The following is a 27,464-nucleotide window of genomic DNA, read 5'->3' as shown; positions in this document are numbered from 1 at the left end:
GAAACACAGAACAACACAGCGTGGGGTGGGGTTGGTACTTTGCCCGATTTCTTTCCAATGTTCAGGCACAAAACACCTTCTGGAGACTTCTGTCACTTACCGTTGCTTTGGTAGAATGAGACCACAGTTGTTATCTGGGCTGCGATTTGGGGACAGTGGCATTTTAATCACTAGCTTTCAGGAGAAGCTAGCATCTTAAAAGATATTCTTAAAATCCCTATGAACATTATTTTCCATTTCTGCTGGAAAGCTCACCTTAGACCCAGCATGCGGTAGAAATTCACCCTCCAAGCATTTGCTTTTCCTCCTGAGCAGCCCCGGTTTGGAAACGCGCGCAGACTCGCGGCTCGCATGCCAGAGGGAGCCAGGCCCAGCCCAGCTGCCCGCCAGCACATCTGGAAGTGGTTTCGGGGCCGCCAGCGCAACACCCGGATTCCCAGCTGCTTCGCCCCGGGGGTGGGAGAAACCCGAGCTGCTCCGGAGTCAACGCAAGCAAAGGGGGGGGTGCGAGTCGGGGAGGAATGCTGTCTTGGAAACGTAACATTGGCCTTGGGCTCGCCAGCCCTTTGGGTTTCCCAATGGGATCTTAGAAGCGGCCGCAGCGGAGTGAAGGGCCGCAGCCCGGGGCCAGTCGCTATTTGGACGCTCAGCCCTGCAGCTCTTCTGGACCCAGGAGCCCAGGGCCCTGCCCTCGCCAGTCACCACCAGGTAAACAGAAACTTCCAAGCAGCGTGGCAGCCTTTCCGTTTTACCCTGTGCCAGCCCTTTATTTTGCTGTAGATGCAAGAAAGTGAATCAGAGGTAGACTGGCCCACACAAAGTTTGCCTTCGGGAGCCCCAGCCAATGTTTGTAGCATTCCAATGGAACTTGTTTTTTTATTTTTTGGAGCTTTATTTTTTGCTATTGTAGCAACTCCAGGATCCTCAGCGTGCAAGCTGTTCACATCCTGGACTGCTTTTCCAGACCCGGGTTTATCCCCGCCTACCCCAAATGCTGGGATTTACTGTCTGCATCGCATATTTTAAACACGGAAATCAGCAGTTAGCTAGGACACAGATAAATGCCAGTCTAGCTTTCATGCAGGTACGTTTCTGAGCCACAAAAGATTTAACTTATCTGGAATTCATGTTTTCGGAATCTGTCCCACGAAGCTGTTCTGAGGTTCCCCCAACTCCCCTCCCCAAGAGGACCGGCAGCTATGGAAATCTAAATGAAGCTCGTTGTAAATACAGAGTCATGGACAAGATAAGAGCTTAGTGAGTGCTCACGTTGAAAATGCTTTTTAACATTCAAAACATGTCTTCTTACGTTCACTTTATGAGATATGATGGTATCTAAACATCTGGCTGGGCTGCGGGAGGGGGAAAAGCCAGTACTCTAGCTGTTTGGCCCTGTGCAGTTAAACATCCAAAGTGACATTGGTTGGTTGGTTTTGTCTTTTGCTCCACATGTTGTGCTGTTACATTTCTGTACAGTATCCTTTTTGTGCTACGTAAGGAAATTCCAGCCCCCCGTTTAATGCAGTTAGAAGTAGATCCGGGCAGTGCAGTGGTGAGAACGCGGGCCCAGGGGTCAGACCCCGGAGCTGAATCTAGGCACAGCCACTTACAAACTTTGTAAGCTCTGACTCTGGGGACTTAACTCGTCTGTGACACTATTTCCTCACCTGTAAAATGGGCATTTAGTGACATCATACGTTTAAAGGATCTGCAGAGTAATGAGGCCGTGGGGAAGGCCACCTGGTGGTGCTGATGATGACGATGGTGATGACAACGAGTGACCGCACATCCTGCACTGGGCTGCAGCCCTAATTTTGACACCTCCTCTCTGATACTCAAGTCGTCCACGGGTCCCTCCTATCCTCTTATGTCTCTCCAGGGCCCTGCTTTCTTGCTTCATCCCTTCAAACACCTCTTTGCTTTTTTTCCACTCTGGATCTCTTTATTTCTTCTCTGTTCTCCCTCCTTCCTTGCTGAGAGACAGTCATGCTCCTTAAGCCGCAGCACTCATAGCTTTCGTTTCTGTTCCCAGAGAGCATGATTCTAAAGACTCCTTTTCGTTCAGCATTTGCCAAGGAATGTTCTGAAGAAGATGGTCCCTTGGGGAAAATGAGCTTTGTGAGCTTTCCCTCTCAGAAATCTCAAGGTATAATGGCATTTTAAAGGTACTGAGAAGTCCTGCAGTAGAGAAATCTGCTTAAAGTTGTTTAACACAGTGGTTCCCAGTTGACCCTTGAATCATTTTATCACATAACGTTGATGAACACTTCTCGGAGCACACTCTGCCATATCCGATTCTGGCTCCATCTGTTTTCATTTTGGTTCCTCTTATGGATGTCCTACTTCATACCTCCCCTGGTGAATACCCAAGGGGATATCTCTCTTTTGTTGTTGTGTTTTATTTTTTTCATCACCATTTATCCCCTCTATGCCCTCTTCCACCTCTACTCATCCCCCCCACCCACAATCACCACACTGATGTCCATGTCCATGAGTTCTCTCTTTTCTGCTCAATCCCTCCACCCCCCAAACCCCCCACCCCCACCCCGGGCTGTCTGCCTGCTCTCTATGAATCTGTCTCTATTTTGCTTGGTAGTTTAGTTTGTTCATTAAATTCCACATATGAGTGAAATATGGCACCTGTGTTTCTCTGACTGGCTTATTTCACTTGGCATAATGCTCTCCAGGTCCATCCATGCTGTCACAAAGGGTAAAATCTTCTCCCTTTTTACGGCAGAGTAGTATTCTGTTGTATAGAAGGACCACAGCTGTTTTATCCACTCGCCTACTGATGGGCACTTGGGCTGCTTCCAAATCCCAAGGGGCCGTCTTGTTTCTTCCCTGATCAAGGACCTAAGATTGATTACATGCGCCGTATCGATATCTAGAAAATCTAGCCAAAAGTGGAAAGCAGGGATCAGCAAGCTTTTTCTGCAAAGGGCCAGTGGGCGATTTTACAGGCCATATGGTCTCTCGTGCAACTACTCAGATCTGCTGTTATAGTGTGAAGAGAGCCACAGACGAAATCAAAGAGTAAGCCCAGCTATGTTCCAACAAAACATTATTTACAAAAACCAATGCTGGGCAGGATTTGGCCCAGGGGCCTAGTTTGTTGACACCTGGTCTAACGCCACTGTGTGAAGGAAGGCCTCCTTCCCAACAGGAGAAAGCGGGGCAGGCTCCCCACATGCTGAAGACTCCCTCACCTGGCTTCCCTGTCCTGTGGATTTGGGTGCATCTTTAGCAAACTTTTCCTGATACAGCAAAAAGCAAAAAGGCCACGATGTTTTGTTAGAGGCCAAGTTCCTAGGTCCTGATTTTTTCTTACTTTCTCTCTCTCGGGTGAGCCCATGCACTTGTCCTGTTCAGGAGTAGGTAGCTTGCCTGGTTTGAGATGACATGCTCTATTAAATGGGTTTTTTGCATGTGCAAACTTCAGGGTGCAAGTCTTTCAGAGCTAAGTTAAATCACAGAGTTTTTCAGGTGCTCGATGCGTAATGGTAACAATTAGCAGTGGAAAGTGCTGGCTTGTAGTAGCTATGAAGGTGGTAGGGAATGTGGACTCGGAGCCAGGCTGCCTGCCCGAGTCCTGGCTCTGCCACTTGTGAGTTGTATCACCCTTGGCAAGTATCTTAACCTTCCTGAACTGTAGCTTCCTCACTGGTAAATTGGGGATAATAACCTTAAAGAGTTGTTTTGTGAATCAAATGAAGTATTGTTTATAAAGGTGTTAGGACCATGCCTGGAACATAAAAATTGTTAAGTATTACCTATTATTATTATTATTGGTCATTTAAATTAATCTGCAGAACAGTCCCATTTTAGAGATTAGGTTTTACAAGTTGCCCACAATTACAGAGCTAAGGAATGGGGCAGAGCCAAGATTCAAAGTCAGCTCTGTCTAATGACAAGGCCCATGATATTTCCACTCTGGTTCATGGTCTGCAGGACTTAAGTCATTCAGCAATGCCTTTTAGGGTCTCCTCTTTTATGTTCCCTTTTGATTCTCAGGCCCTTTTTAATGCCTCCCTAACCTGAACCCATAGCAGACATGAGTAAAAAAAATTTTTTTTTTTTTAACTTACCGTGAGTCTGGTGATAGTGGTAGATTCCATCTCAATTAGCAATACTGAAAACCCTACCGAACTGGTCAGAGTTGGTCATAAAAAATAAATAGGCAGTGTGCGTGGGGTGGGGTTGATTAAGAGTAAAAGAAACTAAAGCTACAACAACCAAACTATAAAAGATGATATTGGAACAATGGGAGAAATTTAATAACATCTGCTTACCAGATGTTCTTAAATTCTTGTTGTTTTTCCAAGGTGTGATAAGGGCATTGTGGTCACATAGGAGACTGTCCTTGTTCTGTTCTTTTTTCTTTCTTTTTTTAAAAAATATGTTTTTATTGATTTCAGAGAGAGAAACCAGGAGGTCATGTTTTGATTCCCGGTCAGGGCACATGCCTGGGTTGCTGGCCCGATCCCCAGTGGGGGGCGCACGTAGCAGCTCATCAGTGTCTCTCTCATCCTTGATGTTTCTCTCTCTCTCTCCCTCTCCCTTCCTCTCTGATCCCTCTACCAACGCCGCACAATCTAGGAGCTGCAAACATTCCCGGAGCACCTACTTAACTTATTAAAATGCTTTCGACTGCAAGTACCAGAAGCACCAATGCAGAGCAGCCTAGACAGAAGGCACCCCTGTCACAGACGGGGGGAAACCGTGAGGAGGGAGAGAGGGAAGCCACTCAGCCCTGTGGAATCCTTATACAACTTCATATTTTAAAAAAATTAAATATACCCGGCTTTCTTTTTAAAGCGCATGCTTCTCAAGGACTTCTCTCTGCCTTGTGTTCTCAAAGTGGCTCAGGTTCCCTACGAGAATCCGCTTCAGGAATTTCCCTCCTTGACTCACCGCCGCTGCGCCTTCAATTAAATGTGCCATTCTCTGTTTCCTGAGATTTCAGAGTTGGCAACATGCTGGACAGGGGAGAGATGAGTCAACATTAACGATTTCTCTGGTTCTGGCATGATCTCAGTAGTCAGAGTAACCGAGCTCTCAGGGGCAAGCAGACCAACCTTCCCTGTGAACTGCACAATTCAGTCAGCACGAGGTAACATCTGTCACCTGGAGCTCAACTCACCTGCTTCCTGGGGAAGCGCCTGTGGTAAAAGAACACAGGCTCTAAAGTCAGAGAGCCCTTAATTTCAAATTCCTGCCCTGCCATTTACTAGCTGTGTGATTTTGAGCAAGTTACTCAACCTCTCTGATCCACAATTTCCTCATTTGAAACATGGAGATAATAATATACCCACCTGAAAGGTGTTGTAAGAATTAAAGGAGATAATGCGCTCAATGGTCAGGATAGAGGTGGGTGCAAATGAAGCTCTCAGTAAAGGGTAGCTACTGTGTTATTACTGTCTGGCCCCTGCAAACCCCTCCCTGGTGGGCACACCATTCCGGCCACAGGGAATGTATTTGTGAGGATTCTTGGTTGCAAGACACTGAACCTCATTTCAAAGCAGTTTAAGGGGAAAAAAGGAAATTTATTGGCTTAGCTAACTGGACACCCAAGGAGGAGCTGGCCTCAGGGACTCGGAGCGGAGCTTTCTGGTCTTCCCCTGTCATCCCGCCCCTGGGACTAGGTGGCCTTCCTTCAGGGAGTGGGGGCCAGGGGATGTCCTGTGGCCAAAGGCCATTCTAGGCTTCTATTGTCTCAAGAAGTTCGCTGAACGCATATCATCTAAAATCATAAATGGGTAAAAAGTACCTGAAAGCAACCTCAGAAGAGTCCTAAGTAAAGTGCGGTTTTGGTTCGACTCCTTCCCAGGTGCAAGAAGGGAAGCGGACCAGGGTCACCGCGAATGCGCTCAGAGCCCGGGGAACCCGGGAGAATATAAAGGCCCATTGTAGCTGCTTGTTTACAGTGAGCTAAAGACTTGAATGAAACCTCTGTTGAAGAGTTTCCCCCAGATCACTTCCAACAAGTTTTCTCAACACTCTGGTTCATGAAGAAGCCCCGGGGTGCTGTGACACCCCGCCTGTCTTGACCACGTCCAGCAGGCTGTCTCTGTCACGTCGCTAATTTCAAAAGAGTGGTGTTTTCTGTTTGCCCACTGCTGCCTCCAGTCAAATGTCAAGTTCCGAAGTTCCTTTGAAGGACCATAATTGAGAAGAACCAACTTAATTTAAAATAAACTTTGAGTTTTCAAGACAAATTGTTATTTATAGCAAATTAACTTTTTTCCCCCTAACATGAAAGAAGTCAGTTTCCAGTTCCTGGGGTGATTGGAAAAATGCTACAGAGAAGTGAGTGAACCTATAAATGTGACAAATTTAATTTTAGATTTACAGACTAAAATGAATTTTATAATCTAAAATTCTTTTCTAATTATTAACTTCATTTTAAAAAAAATCAAAACCACCCAGCTATCCCATGCCTCTCTTAATGCCCACTGCTTCTTTTAAAATTAAATTCATTGATTTACTTACATATATAGAGAGAAACATTAATTTGTTGGCCCACTTATTTATGGATTCATGGGTTGCTTCTTGTATGTGCCCGGACTAGGGATCAAACCTGCAACCTTGATGTATCAGGATGATGCTCTAACCACCTGAGCTTCCCAGGCAGGGTCCCCGCTGCTTCTAACAAATATGTAAGGTATTGTCATAAGCATATAGATAAATTGTGAACCGGGACAACCAGGAAGCAGAGTCGTAACAGCTGTGTTTTGAGAACAGTTTGTTAGCTCTCTGGATGTCAGAGCACAAATTAAATACTCCAGAATACTGTGAAAAGATAGGATGTGAATTTGGGGAAATATTTGGTTGAAACTTTTTTCATGATGAATCAGCCCTTGTCTCCTTAAGCCTGGTGCCACTTTGAGCACATTGTTGACTCTTTATTTGATAATATAACTCACGTTTTAGCCACCGATGACTATCCAGATCTGTAATTTTTCTTGTGGAAAGTATAAGAGAGAATCTAAAACCCGTGCTGAGCCCTCTCTCCCTTCCTCGGGAAACACTTCACCCTCTAGATTCAAACTCACCTCTAGGGATTTCAGAGCACAAATAAACAGATCTCTAGTCTCCCTTTGGACACCCTGAAATTGGAATGAAATATTAAAGAAAAAAGTCAACTCAGTAGAAAGGACAGTCTTCCTAATATGTGATACTGGAACAACTAGATATTTATATGCTAAAAAATGAACTTTAACCCATACTTTATGCTATATACAAAAACTGACTCAAAATGTAAGTATAAAATATAAAACCACAAAACTCTCAGAAGAAAACATAGAAGGAACTAATCACGACTTTGAGTTAGGCCAAAAATTCTTATATATGATACCAAAACGCATAAAAAATTATGAGTTTGAGATCATCGAAATTAAAAACTTCTGTTCTGCCAAATTCATTGTTAAAAGAAAGAAAAGACAAGTCACATGCTGGAGGAAAGTATTTGCAGTGGACCTGTATCCAGAATATGTAAAAAACTCTCAAAACTCAAAAATAAGAAAACAATGAATCAATTAAAAAATAAGCAAAAGATTTAAACAGACACTTCACCACTGTATTAGGGCTCTCCTAGAAACAGAAACAATAGGATGTGTGTGTATGGAGAAGGGATTTAGTATAAGGAGTTGGCTCATGTGACTATGAAGACCAACAAGACCCAAGATCTGCAGGGTGAGTAATGGTGTAGATCCAGCCTGATGGCTGGGCGGGCTTGAGACCCGGGACAAGCATACATTTCAGTTGGAGTCTGAAGGCAGGAAAAGACAATGGCCCAGTTTGAAGGCAGTCAGGCTGGAGAAATTTACTCTTACTTGAGAAAGTCAGCTTTTTCGTTCTATTCAGAACTTGAACTAGTTGGATGAGGCCCACCCATATCAGAGAGGGCTTACTCTTCCACTTTGATGCTAATCTTATAAAAAAAAAATACCCTTAAAGAAACACCCAGAATAATGTTTGACTGAAATATTTGGTCACTCCTTGGCTCAGTCAGGTTGACACATAAAATTAACCAGTATAACCATATACAGATGGCAAATAAGCACATTACAAAGATACTTAACATCAGTAACCACTAAGTAAGTGCAAACTAAAATCAGTGAAATAGATTAATTAGAACAGGTAAAATAAAAAATACTGACAATACCAAGTGCTGACAAGAATGCATAACAACTGGAATTCTTTTACATTGCTAGTAGAAATGCAAAATAATACAGCCACTCAAAGTAACAGACTGGCAGTTTCTTATAAAGTTAAACACCCATCTATGAAATGACTCAGCAATCTTTCTTCTAGGTATTTACTATAAAGAAGTGAAAACTTAAAATCACACAGAAACCTGAAAACAAGAGTCTACAGAAGGTTTACTCATAATAAGAAAATACTGGAAACAGCTCAAATGTCCTTCAGTGGGTAAATGCATAAATTGTGGTATGTCCATACGATGGAATACTATTCAGCACTAAGAAGGAACAAATTATCGATACACTGAAAAGCAAGTTTAAATCCCAAATGCATTTTCTAAGTGAAAGAAGAGTCTCAAAAGATTACATACCATATGATTCCATTTTATGACATTCTGGAAACTGCAAAGCTAAAGGGACAGAGAATAGAGCAGTGGTTGCCAGGGGCTAGAGTCTGTCAACGAAAGGGAAGCACAAGGAAATTCTTTGGGACTGTTGGAATTGTTCTCTATCTCATTTGTTGTGATTATTACAAAAATTTATGCATGTGTAAAAATTCATAGAATGATACAACCAAATAAGCAAATTCTGCATGGAAATATTTAAACATTTAAAAATCAACAAGTCAAAATTTGAAGCTGACCTGATAATATTCTTTTAATAAATTATATGCGTCACAGGAATGAAGCTTATTGTTTTGTTTTGTTTTGTAAAAAAAGCAGGTGTGCTGAATATTTACTATACAACACCATTTGTGTTTCCCTAAGTAAAGCACACTTTCTAATTATGGAAGTTTACAATAGGAAATTTATGGAAATCTGTGAGACCACAAAGAAATTCTCTTATCAACATATATCAAATATCTTGGAAGAAAAATAGTTCTTATAAGGCCAATTCTTTATTTGCTGAAGAAGTAGTTGGCCTCTTCTGTTAAAAGTTGTTCCTGGATTATATTTATTCGATAAGCCTCTTGGAATTCACCCTGATTTTGTCTCATGCAAAGCCAAGGGCTCTGTGTAAAAGTAAAAGTTGGTCTTGTAGAATGAGAGTGGTCAATGAGGTGACAGCAACTCTCATTGCTTATCAGAATATAATGCATCGTGTGTGTGTGTGTGTGTGTTTAGAATATCCTGTATTTAACTATTTGTTTATTTAATTTATTTTTTAAAAATATGTTTTTATTGATTTTTAGAGAGAGAGGAACGGAGAGGGATAGATAGAAACATCGATGAGAAAGAAACATCATCGATTGGCTGCCTCCTGCACGCCCCCTACTGGGGACTGAGCCCACAACCCAGACATGTGCCCTGACTGAGGACTGAACCAGTGACCTCTTGGTTCATGGGTTGACACTCAACCACAGAGCCATACCAGACAGGCACTATTTGTTTATTTTTTTGAATAGATAATACATTCATGTGATTCGACATTCTGTAGGTGCCAAGGCTGCTGTTTATTAGCCAGAATACACCAGTGGGACACCAGTGATGCCCATTTTAATTGACCAGTGCCAAGAGCTATGCCGGTTATTAAATAAGTTCAGTATAAGTCCTGTAAGAATATCATGTGAAAAGTCTTTTTTTGTTTTGTGTCCTGGCCCCTTCTTTATTTTCTGTAATCTTCAATACAGAGGCAGAAGGGCTTTTGAACAGTGATCTGAAGAAGCTGTGAAAACGTAGGCATCTTAGTTACTTCTGACCAGTGTACAGCAATGCAAAGCTGACAAATCTTATCCCAAATCTGTCCTTGGCATCTCTCTAGCTGTCCTTTGAAGATGCCTTGCTTCTGATCAAATCAGGCTTTTCCTGATGTACCGCCCACCTCTGTTGATCTAAACTCCTTTACAGACGACACACTTTGTCTCTAGCCTCTTCTGGCCGGCAGCTCCCTTAGTCTACTACATTCCAGCCACACTGACCTTCTTGCAGTACCTGGAGTTCTCAGAGCTCTTTCAACCACAGGGCCCTTGCTCTTCTGCATTCTCTCCACTTGACTGGCTCCTGCTCTTTCTTCTGCTTAAATGCCCACTCCCCGGTGAGGCTTTTCCTAATTCCTTTCCCCTCTGTTGATTTTTTATCCCAGCACCTTTGTTTCCTTCATAGCACTTATCATAACCTAATTATTTTATGTGTTGAATCTTAGCACCTGTTTTCCCCACTGGGTTGAAAGCTCCATGATGATAGGGACTGGGACAGATTTGTTCATTGGTGCATCCCCAGTACGTGGCGTGGTGTTGGGCTTTTGTTAGTATCTTAATAAACAATAAATGAATGACTGAATTGAATGTAGGTGTGCCCCTCCCAAGGATGGTTCTGTATCCACAAGGGATTCCTGAAGAGATAAAAGCTTCCTTATCAAAGGAATGCAATTATGATAGCAGAAATAAAGGCATGGCGTTGATATTTCACATCGAGAGAGCTTCTTGTGTGACGCTTCTGTTAGTGAGTGCCATCTGATCTGCTAACCCAGAGGGCTGACAGGGCTCTTTTTGCAGAAGGTAAAGAACCCTGAACACAAAAGATTATTTCTTGGGGGCCCTTTGCATGGTTTGTACAGCCAGAGAAATCATTTTGAAGAGGTGAGCCACCCATTCAAGAAATATTTAGTTTCCAAAATTCTAGGTTCAGGACATAAAGAATGATTGCACAATTTGTCATTTATCAGGTAGTCAAAGACATAGTCTTTCAGAATTGACACCTGGCCAGGTGTGGCTCAGCATTGAGCATCAACTTAGGATCCAGGAGGTCACAGTTTGATTCCCAGTCAGGGCACATGCCCGGGTTTCGGGTTCGATCCCCAGTAGGGGGCGTGCAGGAGGCAGCCGATCAATGACTCTCATCATTGATGTTTCTATCTCTCTTCCTCCCTCTCTCTTCCTCTCTCTGAAATCAATAAAGATGTATTTAAAAAAAAAAATTGTATAATGACTTCTGAGTTGATTCTGTTTTAAACAAAATTTTATTCTTTAATCCACAGGTCACAGTTTTTATCCACGTGAACATACATGGCTTTGTTACGAAAAAGTAAGATTACGACTTTTGAACATCATGATTATAAGATATTTTGGAGGGCTGTTGGGATGCGGGGGCTTGGCCTCTTTCCTTCTTTTCACTTCTGAAATCTGCCTGGATTATCATAGGTAGCTTTCCCACAGGCAGTTCTTGGCATCATCATTTCCCATGGACAGTTGTTAAGTATTTTGGTCAGAGTTGGACTTATTAAGAGAAGGGTCATACTTTTCTATAAAACTTGCAAATACTATTTATTTTTGATCTAAATAAATATTCATGTTCCCATCTAATTTAGCACTTGTAATTTTGTATTCTTAAAGAGTTACCTCAAATTATATAATCTCAAACCCCATCAAAACCGATTTCTCCCCTGATTTTAGAGCCAGTAGTTTGTGAATCTAGGGGAAAACATAGTAACCTAATTGTGTTCCTGTTACCCTCAGGGTAGGGTTGCCTGAGGTAGCAGATGAAAAGTCAAGATATCCAGTTAGATTTGACTTGCAGATAAACTATGAACAATTTTTTAGTAAGTATATCCCAAATAATGCATGGGACATACTTATGCTAAATATATATATATATATATATTTATCTGTCAACCTTACATCAGCAGTAACAGCCATGGTTCAAAGGGTCAGATGGTAGTCAGATGGGTCACTTCCCCAAACCGGCTGTGGCAGGCGAATGTTAATCAGATGGACTGATAACCTCTGGAACTTTGCCCCTTACCTTCTGCTGCTTTGTAGTTTTGTTTTAAATGGAGTAGTGGCTGGTTGTCTCTGGCCGAGTCTGACAGCCCAGAGGCCGAGAGGGGAGCCCGGGGACGTGGCCCTGGAGGGCCTCCTGGAGACCCGCCAGCTCCTTCCTGCTCCAGGAAGCAGCTCGGGGCCTTCTCAGCTTCATCAGCTGTTCCTTCTGCCCCATGCACAACTGTTTCCTTTAAATGGACTCATTTTAAAAATTATAAGTGTACTTTATAATGGGAAGTTTATATCCTTACTGTAAATAGAATCCCAGTTACCGCCTACCATAAAAAGAAAGATTGTACGACTGTATCTGATTAGAACAATGTTATTCGATTCTGGGCAGCGTTTGTTACCTGCTTACATGTGAAATTAGGGCTGATTTCTCACGCTATGATACAGTGCGACTTAAGGCTATGAATGCAGACCTCCTCCACCGTCTCCGGCACAGCCAGTGGTACGTGTTTCATACTTATGACAACACTGTTCTGCATCACTCCACTTCCCAGCAGATCCCAGGGGCGAGTGTCGCTGTCCTGGGACAGATGCTCCTGGAGGCTCAGAACTGAAAGACGTGTGTGGGTGGGTGGGTGGGGGTCTTCCAACCTCTCACCCCTGGCAAACATTTTCTGCATGTCACCCTTGACCAGTGATTGAATGAACTGAGAGGTAGCTGGGCTCTAACGGCTAAGAACACATATTCTAAGTACTGGTTCATCATGAGTGTTATATAAATGTTGGCTATTATTCTGAACACAGTTCATGCATGGAAAAGGCAGGATCATATAGCCATTAAGCCTCTGCCATCTGACCGCCTGGGGTTATTTATCCCTGGATCCTCCTTAAGGAGTGAGTATCCTTGAATTATTAGTGAGTATCCTTGAATATCAACAGAATCGCAGGCTAACTCTTTACTGTGCGTGCCAACTGCTCAAAGAAAGGCCCCAGACCACCACTCCTGCGTATGTCAGGAAAGGCGGCTCCTTACACGGCTGTTCTAAATTTTCCACAACTTCAGCTCCATAGGTTGAGCTTGAATGTGTTTGTTTGTTTTTAATTTCAGTTAATCAGGTGTTGCTGTTCCTTCTGATTGTGACCCTCTGTGGGATTCTGTACAAGAAAGTTCACAAGGAGAAGGTGCTCAAGAAAGAAGCAGGTACGCTAAGTGAAATAAGCCAGTTACAAAAGACAAACCGCGCGTGGTTGCTCTTAGGTGAGGTGCTTAGACTGTGAAAATCATCAAGGTAGAAGGCATAATGGTGGCTGCCGGGGGCCGAGGGGAAGGGGATGTGGGGAGTTACTGCTTAACGGGAAGAGTGTCAACTTTATAAGGTGAAGAGAGTTATGGGGCTGCATGGTGGAGACGGTTGGGCAACAATGTAAATGTCTTTAATACCACCGAACAGTGCACTTAAAAATGGGTAAGATGGTAGGTTTTATATTGTGTATCTTACCACAATTTTAAAACTATATTTTTAAGTTTATTTTTTATTGTTGACATTATTATAGATGTCCCCTATTTCCCCCCCAAATCCTCCCTCCACCTAGGCCCCCCCCATTTTTTAAAAAACGGGGGTTATTCATCAACCTGGGATACCTAGAAACTCAGTTTAAATATGTTCCTTTGAGTCCTTTCAATAGCTGGGTTCAGAGACAATTTGGTCAGCCCCGAGGACCTGCTTGAATATCCACCCAAGGCCAAGTTTTCAGTCGTGTCCTAGAATATCAGTGTCCCACCTAGAGAGGTGCTGGGTCAGAGCCTAGGGCATGGCCTGAGGTTCCGCATTTCCGGCGAGCTCCCGGTGGATGCCGACACTGCTGGTTCCCGGGCCGCACGTTGCTCGGCCTGCTCCCCTTCCATCCCGCTGGAGTCTCGATGATTTTGCTTATGAAAATTGCCCTCTCTCTTCTCCTTGCTGGTTCATTCTCATCAGTGCACAAATGGCCTCATACCTGTCAACTTAAAAAAAGATCCTGCATTCACCCCGTATCTTCTTCCAGCTGCAAGAGGAGCCCCGCTTCCCTCCTCGGGGGGGGATTGTGTGAGAGGGCATCTGTGCAGCCACAAAACACACAGTCAACTCCCACAAAAATTAGGAAGCACTGGTAGTGTGTTTGTGATATTTTTAACTAAGTTACTTGTTTATATTAGCCAAGTAAATACACTCATTTGTGGAAAATACAGAAGAGAAAAATATTACCCGTAGCTGTATTAATCAAATACAAACTCGGCTCCTATTTTGGTGCTTCACACACATTCATTCCACACTTTTTAAAAAAAAGCCAGATACTTAGGCACTGGGCATACAAAAATGGGCAAAACCATGTACCTGCTCTCACAAAGCTGGCTTTTTTCTTAATATAAAAATTCATTAAAAACAATTAAGAATATGTATAATCTGGTTTAAATCAACATCAGGAGCATCTGGAAAGAACGTAATTTCTACACAGACATGTGCGCACAGGTTTGTAGGGCATCACTCATAGGAGCCCCAACCTGGAAACAATCCACAGCAGATGAACTAGTGAAGAGATGAACAGAACACAGTCAGTCCATACAGTGGAGTGCTCAGTTGGTTGGAGTGTCATTCCAAAGTGCCAGGGTTTCGGGTTTGATCCCCCATTGGAGCACATACAAGGGTCAACTAACAAATACATGAGTGAGTGCAGCAACGAATCAATGCTTCTCTCTCTCTCATCAATAAATAATTTTAAATTTTTGAAGAGAGAGAAAGGAGGTAATACAAGGTCAAATGTTGCCCGAACTTTAAGTTTTTGATTCCTCATATTTCATTCCCTGCCCATAAACCAACGCATTTGAACAGCTGATCCCACCACATTCCTTTCTCCGTGGAATGAAATAATAGCTTTGATAACAGCTGTTAAACAACTTTAAGGAAGTGCACACCCCAACTGATCAATCAGCTATGTGCTGACACAGGGTTTGGACCACATGAGTGGATCCCAAATCACAATTTTTACCCTATTCAGTGTTAAAACAAAACCAGTTATGAAATACCATTCAAAAGAATGTAATGCTGACATGCAAAGATGCCCATGGTTCGTTGAATGGAAAAAGAAAGTTGCAGAAGACCATAAAAAGTATGATTTCATTTCAGTTTTAAAATAATACATGTATGTGTTATCAGTATTTTATATGATCGCCAAGGCTCAAAAGAGTGATCAATTGTCGATTTCGCATATTAGTCATGCTTTTCATGTACCTTCTTTCTCTTTCTGTCGACTTTTGAGACACTTAACTAGAACGTGGATAAGGGAAGATCACAAGCAGTACATTTCATAGCAGCGTAGGTGAGGTAAATATTCCAATTCAGGAAAAAAAGTTGAGGAGTTGAGGACTTGTTGATTCAAATGAGGCTCTTCAGTTCTTCACATGTTTTTCAACTGTGCGCATGTGTTAGGTTATCCAACTGGCTTCTGTAGGAGAGCTTCCCCCTCTCCCCCCCCAAAAATAGTGACTTAAGCAAAATAGAAGTTTATTTTCTCTCTCAAGTGACAGTCTGAGGTGTCAGTTCCACAGTCATCTAGACTTGAGCAAGATCCCTGCTGTCTTATGGTGTTGGTGTCCCCAACAGGGAGCTCCCATCTGCGGCCCAAGGTGGCTGCCATCATATCAACACTCCAGCCAAGGGAGGGAAAGCAAATTTCTTATAAAACCAAACCCAGTAGTTGCACACATTACTTGCACTAATATCCCACTCTTCGGAACTTGATGGCATAGAGCTGCAAGGGAGTCTGGAAAAATAGTCTTAGCAGTTGGCGATGTGCCAGCTAAAATCCCAACGCCCTGTATCTGGGAATTAGGAAAGGCTGGCTATTGGAGAACGGTCGGCAGCCTCTCCCACACTAGGCCGCCTTCCCCGGGGAGTGTGGGAGGCAAGTTTAACTGACTCCACTGTGAAATTCCTTCATGTTCCAAGACTCTGATTTTGATGTTTCCAGAGGATGACTCCGAGACCCCTGAGGAGCTGGAAGATGAGATCCCTGTCGTGATCTGTGCAGCAGCAGGGAGGATGGGGGCCGCGATGGCCGCCATCAACAGCATCTACAGCAACACCGACGCCAACATTTTGTTCTATGTAGTTGGGCTCCGGAACACTCTGTCGAGAATACGGCAAGTCGTGTACTAGAGACGTTGGAGTTTTCTACTTTCTTTCGATCTTTCTTATCTCTCCTTCTAAATAGATTTCCTTCTTTTTTTTCATTTGAGAAATGTCATTCGAATTAAGAAGGGATGACCTGAGGTTTATTTTACTTTGTGACCTGACAAATGTGTTGCCTCGCTAAGGAATTTTAGTAAGGAAGCCTCACTAATCTGGCAGGGCAGTGTGTCATTCTGCACAACTGAATGGTCTCATGAACTAAAAGAATCCCAATCCTTAAGCAGTTTATATGAAAGTCTTTCTCTCTGAAATGGTTTATCTTTTATTTGCTTTCTTAACCTGAAAGAATATTAGTATAATATAATCATTTTAATATGGCTCAGAATCATCACTAATTATAATCTTTGAACTACAAAGTGATATCATTCATATCACTCACCATACTAAGAAATACATTGGAGCTGGATTGAGAAAAAAATAGACAGAAAATCAAATTTTAAATGTATTATAAAAATGTAGGATAATTGTATAATTTTGGTATGGAGAGTGACTCCCTGAGTCCAAAAATCATAAGGGAAAAACTGACAGATTTGCCTGTATAACATTTACAAACTTTTAAATTTTATACACTATAAAAAAGTGTTTAAAATAGATTAGACAAAATATTTTCAACATGTATTATAGACAGAAGATTACTACCCAAAATATGTAAAGAATTCATACAAAAAATTTTTTAAACACGCAAGCATGTAATAAAAAATGAGCATAGAACACAGCAGGGTAAGAGTGACTTCAGTCACCTAGGAGGGTGGAGAGTGTCCCACTTCATAACACTACAGAGTTGTTAACATGGGGCAGAGATGGTACCAGCAACTGCAGATGCTGCTTTTTAAGAAAAGGGGTACATGTTACGTTCTTCCAGTTGCCTGTGGAGAATGCGTGGGTCTGGGGAGATATTTGGTTATTACTATTTTATTTCCTTTGCAGAAAAGTTATATGATAATAATAATAGTAATAATAAAGGAAAGATTTAAACCAGACCAGATGGGGGGAAAAATCGGGATTTATATACTAAACTCTACTACGGTTACACACATTTTATTTTTAACTTTCTAAGGAGGCAACAGATTGAAGCAACGGGCAGTTTGAGGTATATACTAGAGGTTTTGGGGTTTTTTTGGTCATCTCTTTAGAAAATGGATTGAACATTCTAAACTGAGAGAAATAAACTTTAAAGTCGTGGAATTCAACCCCATGGTCCTCAAAGGGAAGATCAGGCCAGACTCGTCGAGGCCCGAGTTGCTCCAGCCGGTGAGTAGGGGCCCGCGTGCGCTGGGCAAGGTCCTCGGTGAGCCCCGTCCAGCGTGGAGTTCTAGCCCCCGGGATGCGGACGGAAGGGCCCTGAGGCCTCACGGTTGTTAGATCTCCACCGAACTCTGCTCGTTTGTAATTCATAAGCCACCGCTCCAGAAAAGGTTCAAGATGGCTTACACAAACATGACAGAGTTATTAAAGAAGAAATGAAGCTTCAGAAAATGTAGGACGTATTTATGTCTGTGGAGAATGCGTGGATCTGGGGAGATATTTGGTTATTACTATTTTGTTTTATTTCCTTTGCAGAAAAGTTATATGAATAATAATAATAGTAATAATAAAGGAAAGATTTAAACCAGACCAGATGGGGGGGAAAAATCGGGATTTATATACTAAACTCTACCCCCACCCCCCATATGCCTGCGGGGTGGGGGCAGAGGCCAAGCAGTGAGGCCAGGAAAAAATATTCCCAGCCCCATGGGCTGTTGTGTGTACTGTGATTGGCAATAACGTTTACCTTGGAGTCTCCCAGCAGCCAAAGAAAACCGCTAGCATAACGATCATATATTCCCTAGTATCAACTAAGATAATATTTTCAGAAGACCCCAGCTCTTCCCGGAGCTTTGGAATCTTAAGGTATTTCACAGTAAGAGTTCTTACAACAGGGACCGACTCTCTCCCACATAAAGAGTGGCGTTAATGACGAATTTACAGAAAATGTAGCCACCGTCTATGTATAATTGTTGCTTAAATCCATCCTTGAAAACGCACTAAATTCTAAGCCCACTAACAACATGACCGGTCCCTAATTCCAGATATTTGTTATTGGAGCGTGAGCTGAGCTGGGACTTTGGATGAAGCCTTGTTGTGGCTAATACAACTCTCACCCTCAGCCAGTGCTTTTCTGACTTTTTTCTGGTTCCAGGAGCTAAGAGGTTGAGCTTATTGTTGGAGATGATGCCTGTGTGTGTGTGTGTGTGTGTGTGTGTGTGTGTGTGTGTGTGTGTAAGGCTGATTTAGTTAACAGTAGTCAAATTACTGAGTGACAGGCAATTTGTGGCTTAAAAGGTTAACAAGGGATCCCCTTGACTCCCACTGCAACAATTCACAGAGGTGAAAGTGGTGGAGTCTGAGAAGTGGGGGACTGGATCTAGGCCCAGTGCTGGGCTCAGCCCCGGGCCCAGAGTAGTTGGGCACCAGGAGCTCGGGGAGGGCATCTCCGCAGCCCCCATTTTATCTGCTCCAAACCTGGGACTGAGCCGAGGCCACGGGCAAGGCCAACCCACCAGCACCCCTGGGAGACACTGAGCCACGGGCCTCTCCTCCACCGTTGTTTCTTTTGCTGTTCCCACAGCTGAACTTCGTTCGGTTTTACCTGCCTCTGCTTATCCATCGGCATGAGAAGGTCATCTATTTGGACGATGATGTCATTGTACAAGGTACACTAGCCGACGGCCAAGACCACTTGGAAGAGGAGCCCCTGAGTAGAATGACTGTCTCTCTTGATTTTTTCAAGTAGCTGCCCAGTGACTTTTCCTGCCTGCTCGAGTTGGGAGTGTAGTATTGCTGTAAACTCAGGGATATTTTGAAAGCAGGGGTTGATGAGCACTTCCCTGGACAGTCCAGCTCCCTTTTTGAGAGCCACTCTCAGATGGTCCAAGTCTGAGATAAATAGCTTGGTAGCTTTTCCTTTCTGCGCACCCCTAAAACGTAGGGGAGAGATAGTCTCACTGACTATCTTAGAAGTGAGCTCAGTTTTGGTATTTAAATGCAAATAAGATAGCCAGGGCCCATGTGGCTCCGTTGGTTGAGCGTCTTCCCATGCTTACTAGAGGCAACTGATCAATGTTTCTCTCTGAAATCAATTAAAAAAACATATTAAACGCAAATAAGATAAGCATTGGTGTGGTACCTACGTATCAATAGAAATAAAAACATTTGGCCAATGCCCAGCTGAGCTCCTTATCAAGTGGCTTTCTAAATGGATCTGAGCTGTTCTTATTAAGCAAATTGCCACGCCACATGAAATCAGGGATCGCACACTTCTCACCCGTAGCAAAATCAGGGGTTAGTTTAAGCTCTGCGGCTTTATTCAGCCCTAAAACTAATGCTGCGCTATCTGAACTCCTGGTGTTTCTAAATGCAGGTGATATCCAAGAACTTTATGACACCACCCTGGCCCTGGGCCACGCGGCCGCCTTTTCAGATGACTGCGATTTGCCCTCGTTTCAGGACAGGCACAGACTTGTGGGGCTGCAGGTGAGACACTGCCTCAGGAACCCTGCCTGCGCCCTGCTGCTCTCACACTTCCCCGCCCGCCACGCAGGATGGGTGTGAGCTGGAGGCAGAACCCAAGGCCCCGGGCTCCCGATTGACACCCCAGCTCCACTCCTTACAGATTCCCGGCCAAGTTACTGGACCCTGCAAGAGCCACTTCCCTTATCTGGAACATGGCAACAATAGTATCTATGTTGTTGTGTTTTGTGGGCTGTGGTGAAATAACGTGTTGTCCACGTGTTCGGCCTGTAGCAAATGCACCAGAAATTACAGTTATCTAGGCCACTCTTAGCCTCCCTCTCGGTCAGAGCGGGTGTTTTCTGTAAAAGAGATTTGCTGAGTCTTTGGTTCTGTTTTCAGAGTTTTAACTGCTGCTTTCCCCCCCTTTCAGTAGAGGAAAATATTGATTTTTGTTCAAGGGTAAAGAGCTCCTTATCCTGGTAGAAATGAGAAAAGGCGGACCTATATGTCATACTGAAACCAAAAGAACGGCCGTAAAATACAAGGTGCTAAGAACTGAATACCATTCTTCAAAAAATGTTCTAGGGGATAATTTTTAAATGTGTGACATTGAAGGTGTGACACGCTTTTAAGGCCTAAGCTCTGCGGCCAGACCCGACTTGGTCAAGATCTCAGCTTCATCACTTAGTAGCTTTGTGACCTTGGGCAAGTTACTTAACTGTTTTTTCCTTTATTTGTCAAATACAAGAAGAGTCATTGTGAGAATTAATTAGTTCATACACGTGAAGTAATGGCATGTGATTAATGAGGTATTGTGTACAGTTCTTAGAACAGCGCTTGGCACGGAGAAAGTGCTCGAGTATTTCTGTTACTTCCATGTCATATTTGAGCATCCCACTGAGGTAGATCATGGCAGCCCGTGGGGGTGAATCAATATGTCCTGCCTGCTGTTACATTCATCCAGCTATGCACTGAGTGCTTACTATGTGCCTGACACTGTCTTAGGTACTAATGATACCAAAACAAAACTAAAATTCCTGCCTTGGTGTAGCTTATTTTCTAGTGGGAAGGCAAGTAAAATACTCAACAGAGGATCGGGGTGGAGGTGGGGCTGTATTTTAAATAGGGTGATCATGGAGGGCTCCACTGAGGTGGCGTTGTGAGCCTCCACCTGAAAGAATGAAAGGACTCACCTAAGCAGGGGAAAGACATTCCAAGAAGCAGCAACAGCAAGTGCAAAGGTCCTGAGGCAGGGGTGTGTCTGGTGGATTAAAGAACAAGGAGGTCAGCGTGGCAGAGGGATCACGAGGGAGAGTAATGGAAGTTGGTGAGCAGATGGTGTAGGGCAGGGCAGGGCAGGCCAGGCCATTTTAGGGACTCTGGCTTTTACTCTGAAAGAGACGGACGGGAAGGCATTAGAGGGGCTTGGAGCAGATGAGTAACATGGAGACAGAGTGGGGTTGAAAGGGGTAAAAGAAGCAGGAAGGCCGGTTAGGAGGAACTTGCAGGAATCCAGTGAGCGGCAATTATGGCCTGAACTAGAAGGCAGCAGCGGAGGCAGGGGGACGTGCTTGGCTTCTGGGTATATTTTGAAAGATGGGACCGACAGGATTTGCTGACAGATATGGATGAAAAGTGAGTGAAAAAAAGGAGTGAAGGATAACCTAATAACCCTGGTGTTTTGTGTGTGTTTTTGCCTCAGTTACTGCCACTAACCGAGACAGGGCGGGTTGTAGGACGGCACGTTAGGGATGGGATCGGAACACTCTTGGGCATAAGTGGAGCTGCCTCCCTAGGCATCGGGAAGGAGACCCTGGGTTGGCGGATGGCGCAGGGGTGGGAAATCCACAGGGAGGCCAGCTCGACTCCCCGGGTGGCACTCAGAGCCACCCCACTGGAGGCGGCGGTCGGGGAGTCCCAAGAAGGGAAATGAGACCCGAGGTGCCCAGCTTTCAGAAGCTGGGACACAAGGACACCAGGATGTGGCCCGTGACAGGAGGAAAGCCAGACACCTCCCAGTGGTCCCAAGAAAATGACCCTTTCCTTTTCCATGTTGCATGCACGCCGCTCCCTTGGCAGAACACGTACATGGGCTACCTGGACTACCGCAAGCAGGCGGTGAAAGACCTCGGCATAAGCCCCAGCACCTGCTCCTTCAACCCGGGCGTGATGGTGGCCAACATGACCGAGTGGAAGCAGCAGCGCATCACCAGGCAGCTGGAGCAGTGGATGCAGAGAAACGTGGAGTGCGCAGGCTCGGCCCTCCCGCCTGGGGGACCAAACTGTCCCGTCAATCTCGGCATAGCTCCGGGGGTTATACATATTTATAGACATTTTAGGTCAGAAAGAGACGGGGCAGTAGATGAAAATGTATTCTCAAGTGATATGTCAGAGGAAGCGAGATCCTGCGGAATCCTTATAATACAAACGTTTTTCTAGGAAATTGTTTAATGATGTGACTTCCAATCTTCTCCCAGAATCCGAGTGAACGGTTTCCGCTGAGTATCGTTTATCTTAGTCGAGTCTCTCCTTCTTACACAGATTTGTTTTCAGGGGTTATTTTATGAAGTCAACTTGGTTTCTTAGGGCTGAATTTTTAAAAATGTATCATTTTTCATATTGAAGTTTAGAGAGATTAACTCTAACACAATCATGGAGATGATGTCATTGTATTCCTGTCCTTTTTTTTCTAGAATTTTTTAATACCATCATAAATGAATTTGTAAATACACTTATTCTAAATAATGGAGGATCAGAATGTGATCTTCTATGTTTGCTATAAAATAGCCTGAGAATTAAAAGGCAAAATATTCACACTAGGGGAAGTGCATGGAAGTTCATGGTTTTCTGCTTACAACTTTGTGTAGGCTTGACAATTTTCAAAATCCAAAGTCGGGGGAAAATGAAAGACCATAATCTTATTTTATAGTAAGGGACTGTCCTGCATTTAAAAAAATGATTAGATTCTACTTTCTCTGAGTCTGTGGGGCTCCAGGCCACATGATGCTCTTCTATTCCTTCCCTTAGGGAAAATCTCTACAGCAGTTCCCTGGGAGGAGGGGTGGCCACCTCCCCAATGCTGATCGTGTTTCATGGGAAATACTCCACAATCAACCCCCTGTGGCACATAAGGCACCTGGGTAAGTACTGTAGAAAACCAATAAAATGTGCATTTTATAGACCTGGTGAGCACTGAGGTGGGGAAAGTGTGCATGAGCTTCCTCCATTCGAATCCTCAGGTGACCTTGGAGAGCACCTTGGACACATCATTTAACCTTCCTTGCTTGGATTTGCAAAAGCAACTGATGAAAACGGCCTACCTGAGAGGCATGCTTCTAGGAATTCATGGAAAGCAATTAGCCTCACCCTTAGCATACATACAGTAGGTGCAGGAAAAACCTTAACTATTGTTAGAACTTTCACTGTCAAAACTTTTTCACACGCCGTCACTGAACTCTTGCAGTGGCCTACAGCGGACTAAACCGAGCGAGTGAGCATAACAGCTTGTGATGCATTTGTATAACCGGCAGTGTACCTTTTTTCCCCTTCACCCTAGGATATGCTTTTTATTGATTTTAGAGAGAGGAAGGGGGGGGGGAGTGAGAGAGAGAGAGGGAGGGAGGAACATCCATCCGTTGCCTCCTGCATGTGCCCCGGCAGGAGATCAAATCTGACACCCCTTGGTGTTCAGAACGGAGCCCCGGCTGGCAATGCACCTTTTGAAAAGCTGTTACGGTGTCCTTTGTGCAGTCACTCTTCTTCACAGGAGGGCAGGCCCTAGGGTGCGGGCTGGAATCCCAATTCTGTTACCCATGATCCTGGACAAGCTACTCAATCTCTCCGCCTTAGTTTCTTCATTCGTTAACTGAAGCTAATGGAACTTTACAGTTTTTACAAGGAATAAATTACCTAACACAAGTATATTGCTTAGAAAAGAGCCAGGCATGGAGACATTCATGTTCACTCAAACTGGGGATTATTTTAGAATTGGAGACAATGGATTATGGATTTACATTTACCAAGTGCCCATTGCATTTCCAGGCACTGGGTGAAGTTCTGATGATAAAGGTGAACATCATTTCTAATTTTGAAAGCAATCCTATAAGGTGGTATTTCCCTTACTCTTCCTTTTAGAAGAAAAGACAGACAAAACTATGGAAGCTGGGTTCCCATCTCCTCTTAGTGATTCTGATGGATTGCTTCTGCTCATTCCCAGATACTCTCTGACTTTCCTGAGCATCTGTATGCACATAAAAGCGACACAGGGAAGTTAAGGACACTATTGTTCCACCCGATTTGATTTATGTTAATGTTGGGTTCACTGTTAGGTCAAATATCAACATTTCAATGTAATGAATGTGCAGAAAATCCCATTGAAGTGAATGTCTATAAAAAATGTTATGTAGGAACAGCTATATGGAGCTTAGATCAATAAGGTTAGAGCATTTTATGATCTTGGAACAGAGACCCAGAATTACATCTTATGAAATACCTAACTTACTGACAAGTGGAAAGGGGTAGAATCTTTCCCAGGGAGAGAAGTCATTTTTCTTTGTAGAAAGGAACCTATTCTGTGCTGAGGGTTTTGAAATCAGGGATGGTCTGCAAAGTAAATCTGAACAGTGATCATTTGAAAAATAACTTGGTTTTAGAGTGTTCTGAAAGCAGAAAGCAATGCAGTGCTAACTGGGTATCAAGTTTGGGTTTAAATGGGGAGGCTTAAAATATTAAAAATTTATGAAACATATTTAGCTAAAGGCAAAACTGCAAGCCCTCCAGTCCTTGTTGTAGAGCAGAGAGAGGACGTCCTTCTTAGTGAGGCTCGTCACAGGGAGGCCCCTCTCCCCAAACGCACGTCTCCTCTGTGCAGGTTCCCCGGTACCTGGAACCCTGAGCCCCAAACCACCTCCTCCGCTACTTATGAGTAATAGGCAGGATTTTGCTTTGTTCTTACATCATTTGTTAAACTAGAATAATGTAACCCTAGCTATTCCCCCTCTCTTTACTCAATGGGCTGCTGTTTCTTGAAAATATCAAATCACAGCCCTGGCCAGTGTGGCTCAGTCGGTTGGGTGTTATCTGCGAGCAGAAAGGCTGCGGGCTCGACCCCGGTCAGGGCACAGCCTGGGCCGCGGGCGTGATGCCTGGTAGGGGCGTGCGGGAGGCAGCTGATGCATGTTTCGGTCCCACACCAATGTCTCTCTCCTTTTCCCTTCCTCTCTCTCTAAAAAAATAGAAAAATGAAATTTCCTTTCTTACAAAAAAGAAAAATTTAACACCTTAAAGGATATTTAAAAAGCGATTTACATTCTCAAGATCATTACGTACTTTTGGAAGAGGTAACTAAACATATTCTTAGCCACGGCAATATTAGGGTAAATGTATACAGTCTCTAGTGGTTACTTAGGAGGGGAATGATATTCCGATGGAGACAGATGTTAAAAAGTGGGTCTGACCCAGCCGGCTGTGCTCAGTGATTGAGTCGTCCATCCAGGAACCAAGGGGTCGAGGTTCGATTCCCGGTCAGGGCACATGCCCAGGTTTTGGGTTCAATCCCCAGTCGGGGCATGCAGGAGGCAGCCGATCAATGACTCTCTCTCACTGATGTTTCTATCTCTCTCCCTTCCTCTGTCTCTAAAAAATCAATAAAAACATGTATTTTTTAAAAAGTGGATCTTATTCTTGGTTACATTTCATACAGTAAAAATAGGACTGTTTAAAAAGAAAATATTGACATATTGCGGGATAATGCAGAAAGACAACTATAAACTCTGGGTGGGAGGAAAACTGTTATAAGTTCTTTTGGGGACAATATGGCAAACTCTTATCAAAAATTAAATGGCACACACACTGCAATTTAGCAATTCCACCTACAAGAATTTTATCCTGCAGAAACACAGGGTGGGGCAAAAGTGGGTTTACAGTTGTTTGTATGGGAAATAATACAATAAATAATATATAATGAAGCAAAAATAAACTTACGTTTTGCATACAACTGTAAACCTACTTAAAATTTTTATTATTATTGCCCGGCCAGGAGTGGCTCAGCGGTTGAGTGTTGACCTGGGATCCAGACGATCGGGGTTCGATTCCTGGTCAGGGCACATGCCCGGGTTGCGCGCTCGAATGACTCTCTCATCATTGACGTTTGTCTTGCTCTCTCCTCTCCTTTCCTCTCTCTGAAGTCAATAAAGATATATTTTTAAAAAACCCACATTTTTATTATATTTTTTAGAGAGAAAAAAAACCTCGATATTTGTTGTTCCACTTATTTATGCATTCATTGGTTGACTCTTGTATGTGCCCTGACCAGGGGTCAAATCCACAACCTTGGCGTATCAGGAATGATGCTCTAACCAACTGAGCTACCTGGCCAGGGCTGTAAACCAACTTTTGCCCCACCCTGTATTTGTATACATGCACAAGACATGCTTGGAGATTGTTCACTGTAGAATTGTTTTTTCTAATAAAGGGACAGAAAGAACCTAAATGTCCTTCAGAAGAAACTCGCTAAATAAATAATCATAGATGCACTCTGTAGTCACGACAAATAATTCAGTAATCCATATGTGCAACTGTGGAAAGTTCCCTAAGAGTAATTTTAAAAGGCAAGTTACAAATAAATTTCAAAAATACATATATAATATGCATGTGTACGTATATATACAAATACATAACATATACACACACTTACATACATACTGGTGTACAGGTAGGATATTACTGAAAGGATTTCATGAGAAACTCAAACCATGGCCATTTTGGAGATTTAGGTTCGGTGGTAAACTCTTCATTGTATACCCTTTGATTTGTTTTAGTTTTTTTATAATGAACTTATATTCAAATTTTAATATATAAAATTTTATTTTCTAACAAACCTATTATTTTTCTCCAAACACAATAAAGGCTGGAGTCCAGATACCAGATATTCGGAGCATTTTCTGCAAGAAGCAAAATTACTCCACTGGAATGGAAGACATAAACCTTGGGACTTCCCCAGCGTTCACAACGACTTATGGGAAAGCTGGTTTGTTCCTGACCCTGCAGGGATATTTAAACTCAATCACCACAACAGCTGATATAACTTGAAATTTTAGATATTTCCTGTATAAAAACGTGGAACTGTCTGTTTGCAGCCTACTACAACATCATTCCTTATGAACAGTATCTGTGATGCATATGACCCACAATATAAGAAACAAAGGTTACTGTGAGCAAATAGTACCTTGGATCACACAGGTATTGATGTACTTCCCGAAGTACAAGTGGTGATTATGAAACTCAAGATTATGTGAGTGAAATATATTGTTGGAAAGAAATAAACCCATCTAGGTTTCAGCAATCAATTTGCTTAACTCAGTGACAATTACATCTAAAAATTTTAAAAATTTCTACATGTATTTTTCACATGGAGATATTTTTTTTAACAGGTTGCCAGTCTTGGCTCTTGTAATACATTTAAAACATGAATGTCTGAAAAAATAAAATAGTCACAGACTCAGCTGGTGTGGCTCAGCAGATGAACATCCACCTAGGATCCAGATCTAGGTTTGATTCCCAGTCAGGGCACATGCCCGGGGTTGCGGGCTTGATTCCCCAGCAGGGGGCATGCAGGAGGCAGCCGATCAATGACTCTCTCATCATTGATGTTTCTCTCTCTCTCCTTCTCTCTTCCTCTCCCTGAAATCAATAAAAATATATTTTTAAAAAATAAAATAGTCACAGATTTTTTAATGATTTTCACCAAATGTGGTATTCTGTATGTTAAATACGATAGAAGGTAAACTGCTCTCAGGTTTAAAGGGCGAAAGAACACCAATAAGCCTTGATACA

At 43.1% G+C, this 27,464-nt stretch overlaps 1 protein-coding gene across 2 annotated transcripts; it reads left to right on the top strand.

Moving 5' to 3' along the window:
• The first annotated feature begins 332 nt into the window (after window positions 1–332).
• GLT8D2 (glycosyltransferase 8 domain containing 2) lies at window positions 333–27,331 on the top strand. Of its 2 annotated transcripts, none has more exons than XM_081129987.1 (10): window positions 333–708; window positions 11,178–11,224; window positions 13,019–13,111; window positions 15,919–16,090; window positions 17,273–17,390; window positions 18,748–18,832; window positions 19,540–19,652; window positions 21,711–21,877; window positions 22,659–22,771; window positions 26,538–27,331. In XM_081129987.1, exons 2-10 carry the CDS (start codon window positions 11,206–11,208, stop codon window positions 26,708–26,710), a joined length of 1,053 nt encoding a protein of 350 aa, XP_080986113.1. In that variant the 5' UTR covers window positions 333–708; window positions 11,178–11,205; the 3' UTR covers window positions 26,711–27,331. The 2 variants fall into 2 exon arrangements, with proteins under 2 accessions (XP_080986113.1, XP_080986114.1); XM_081129988.1 differs by lacking the exon at window positions 333–708 and adding an exon at window positions 9,829–9,876.
• Window positions 27,332–27,464: the final 133 nt, after the last annotated feature.

The sequence above is a fragment of the Miniopterus schreibersii genome (genome assembly GCF_964146895.1).
Source record: "Miniopterus schreibersii genome assembly, chromosome: 2".
NCBI lineage: Eukaryota > Metazoa > Chordata > Mammalia > Chiroptera > Miniopteridae > Miniopterus > Miniopterus schreibersii.
This window is presented reverse-complemented; position numbering and strand designations above follow the sequence as displayed.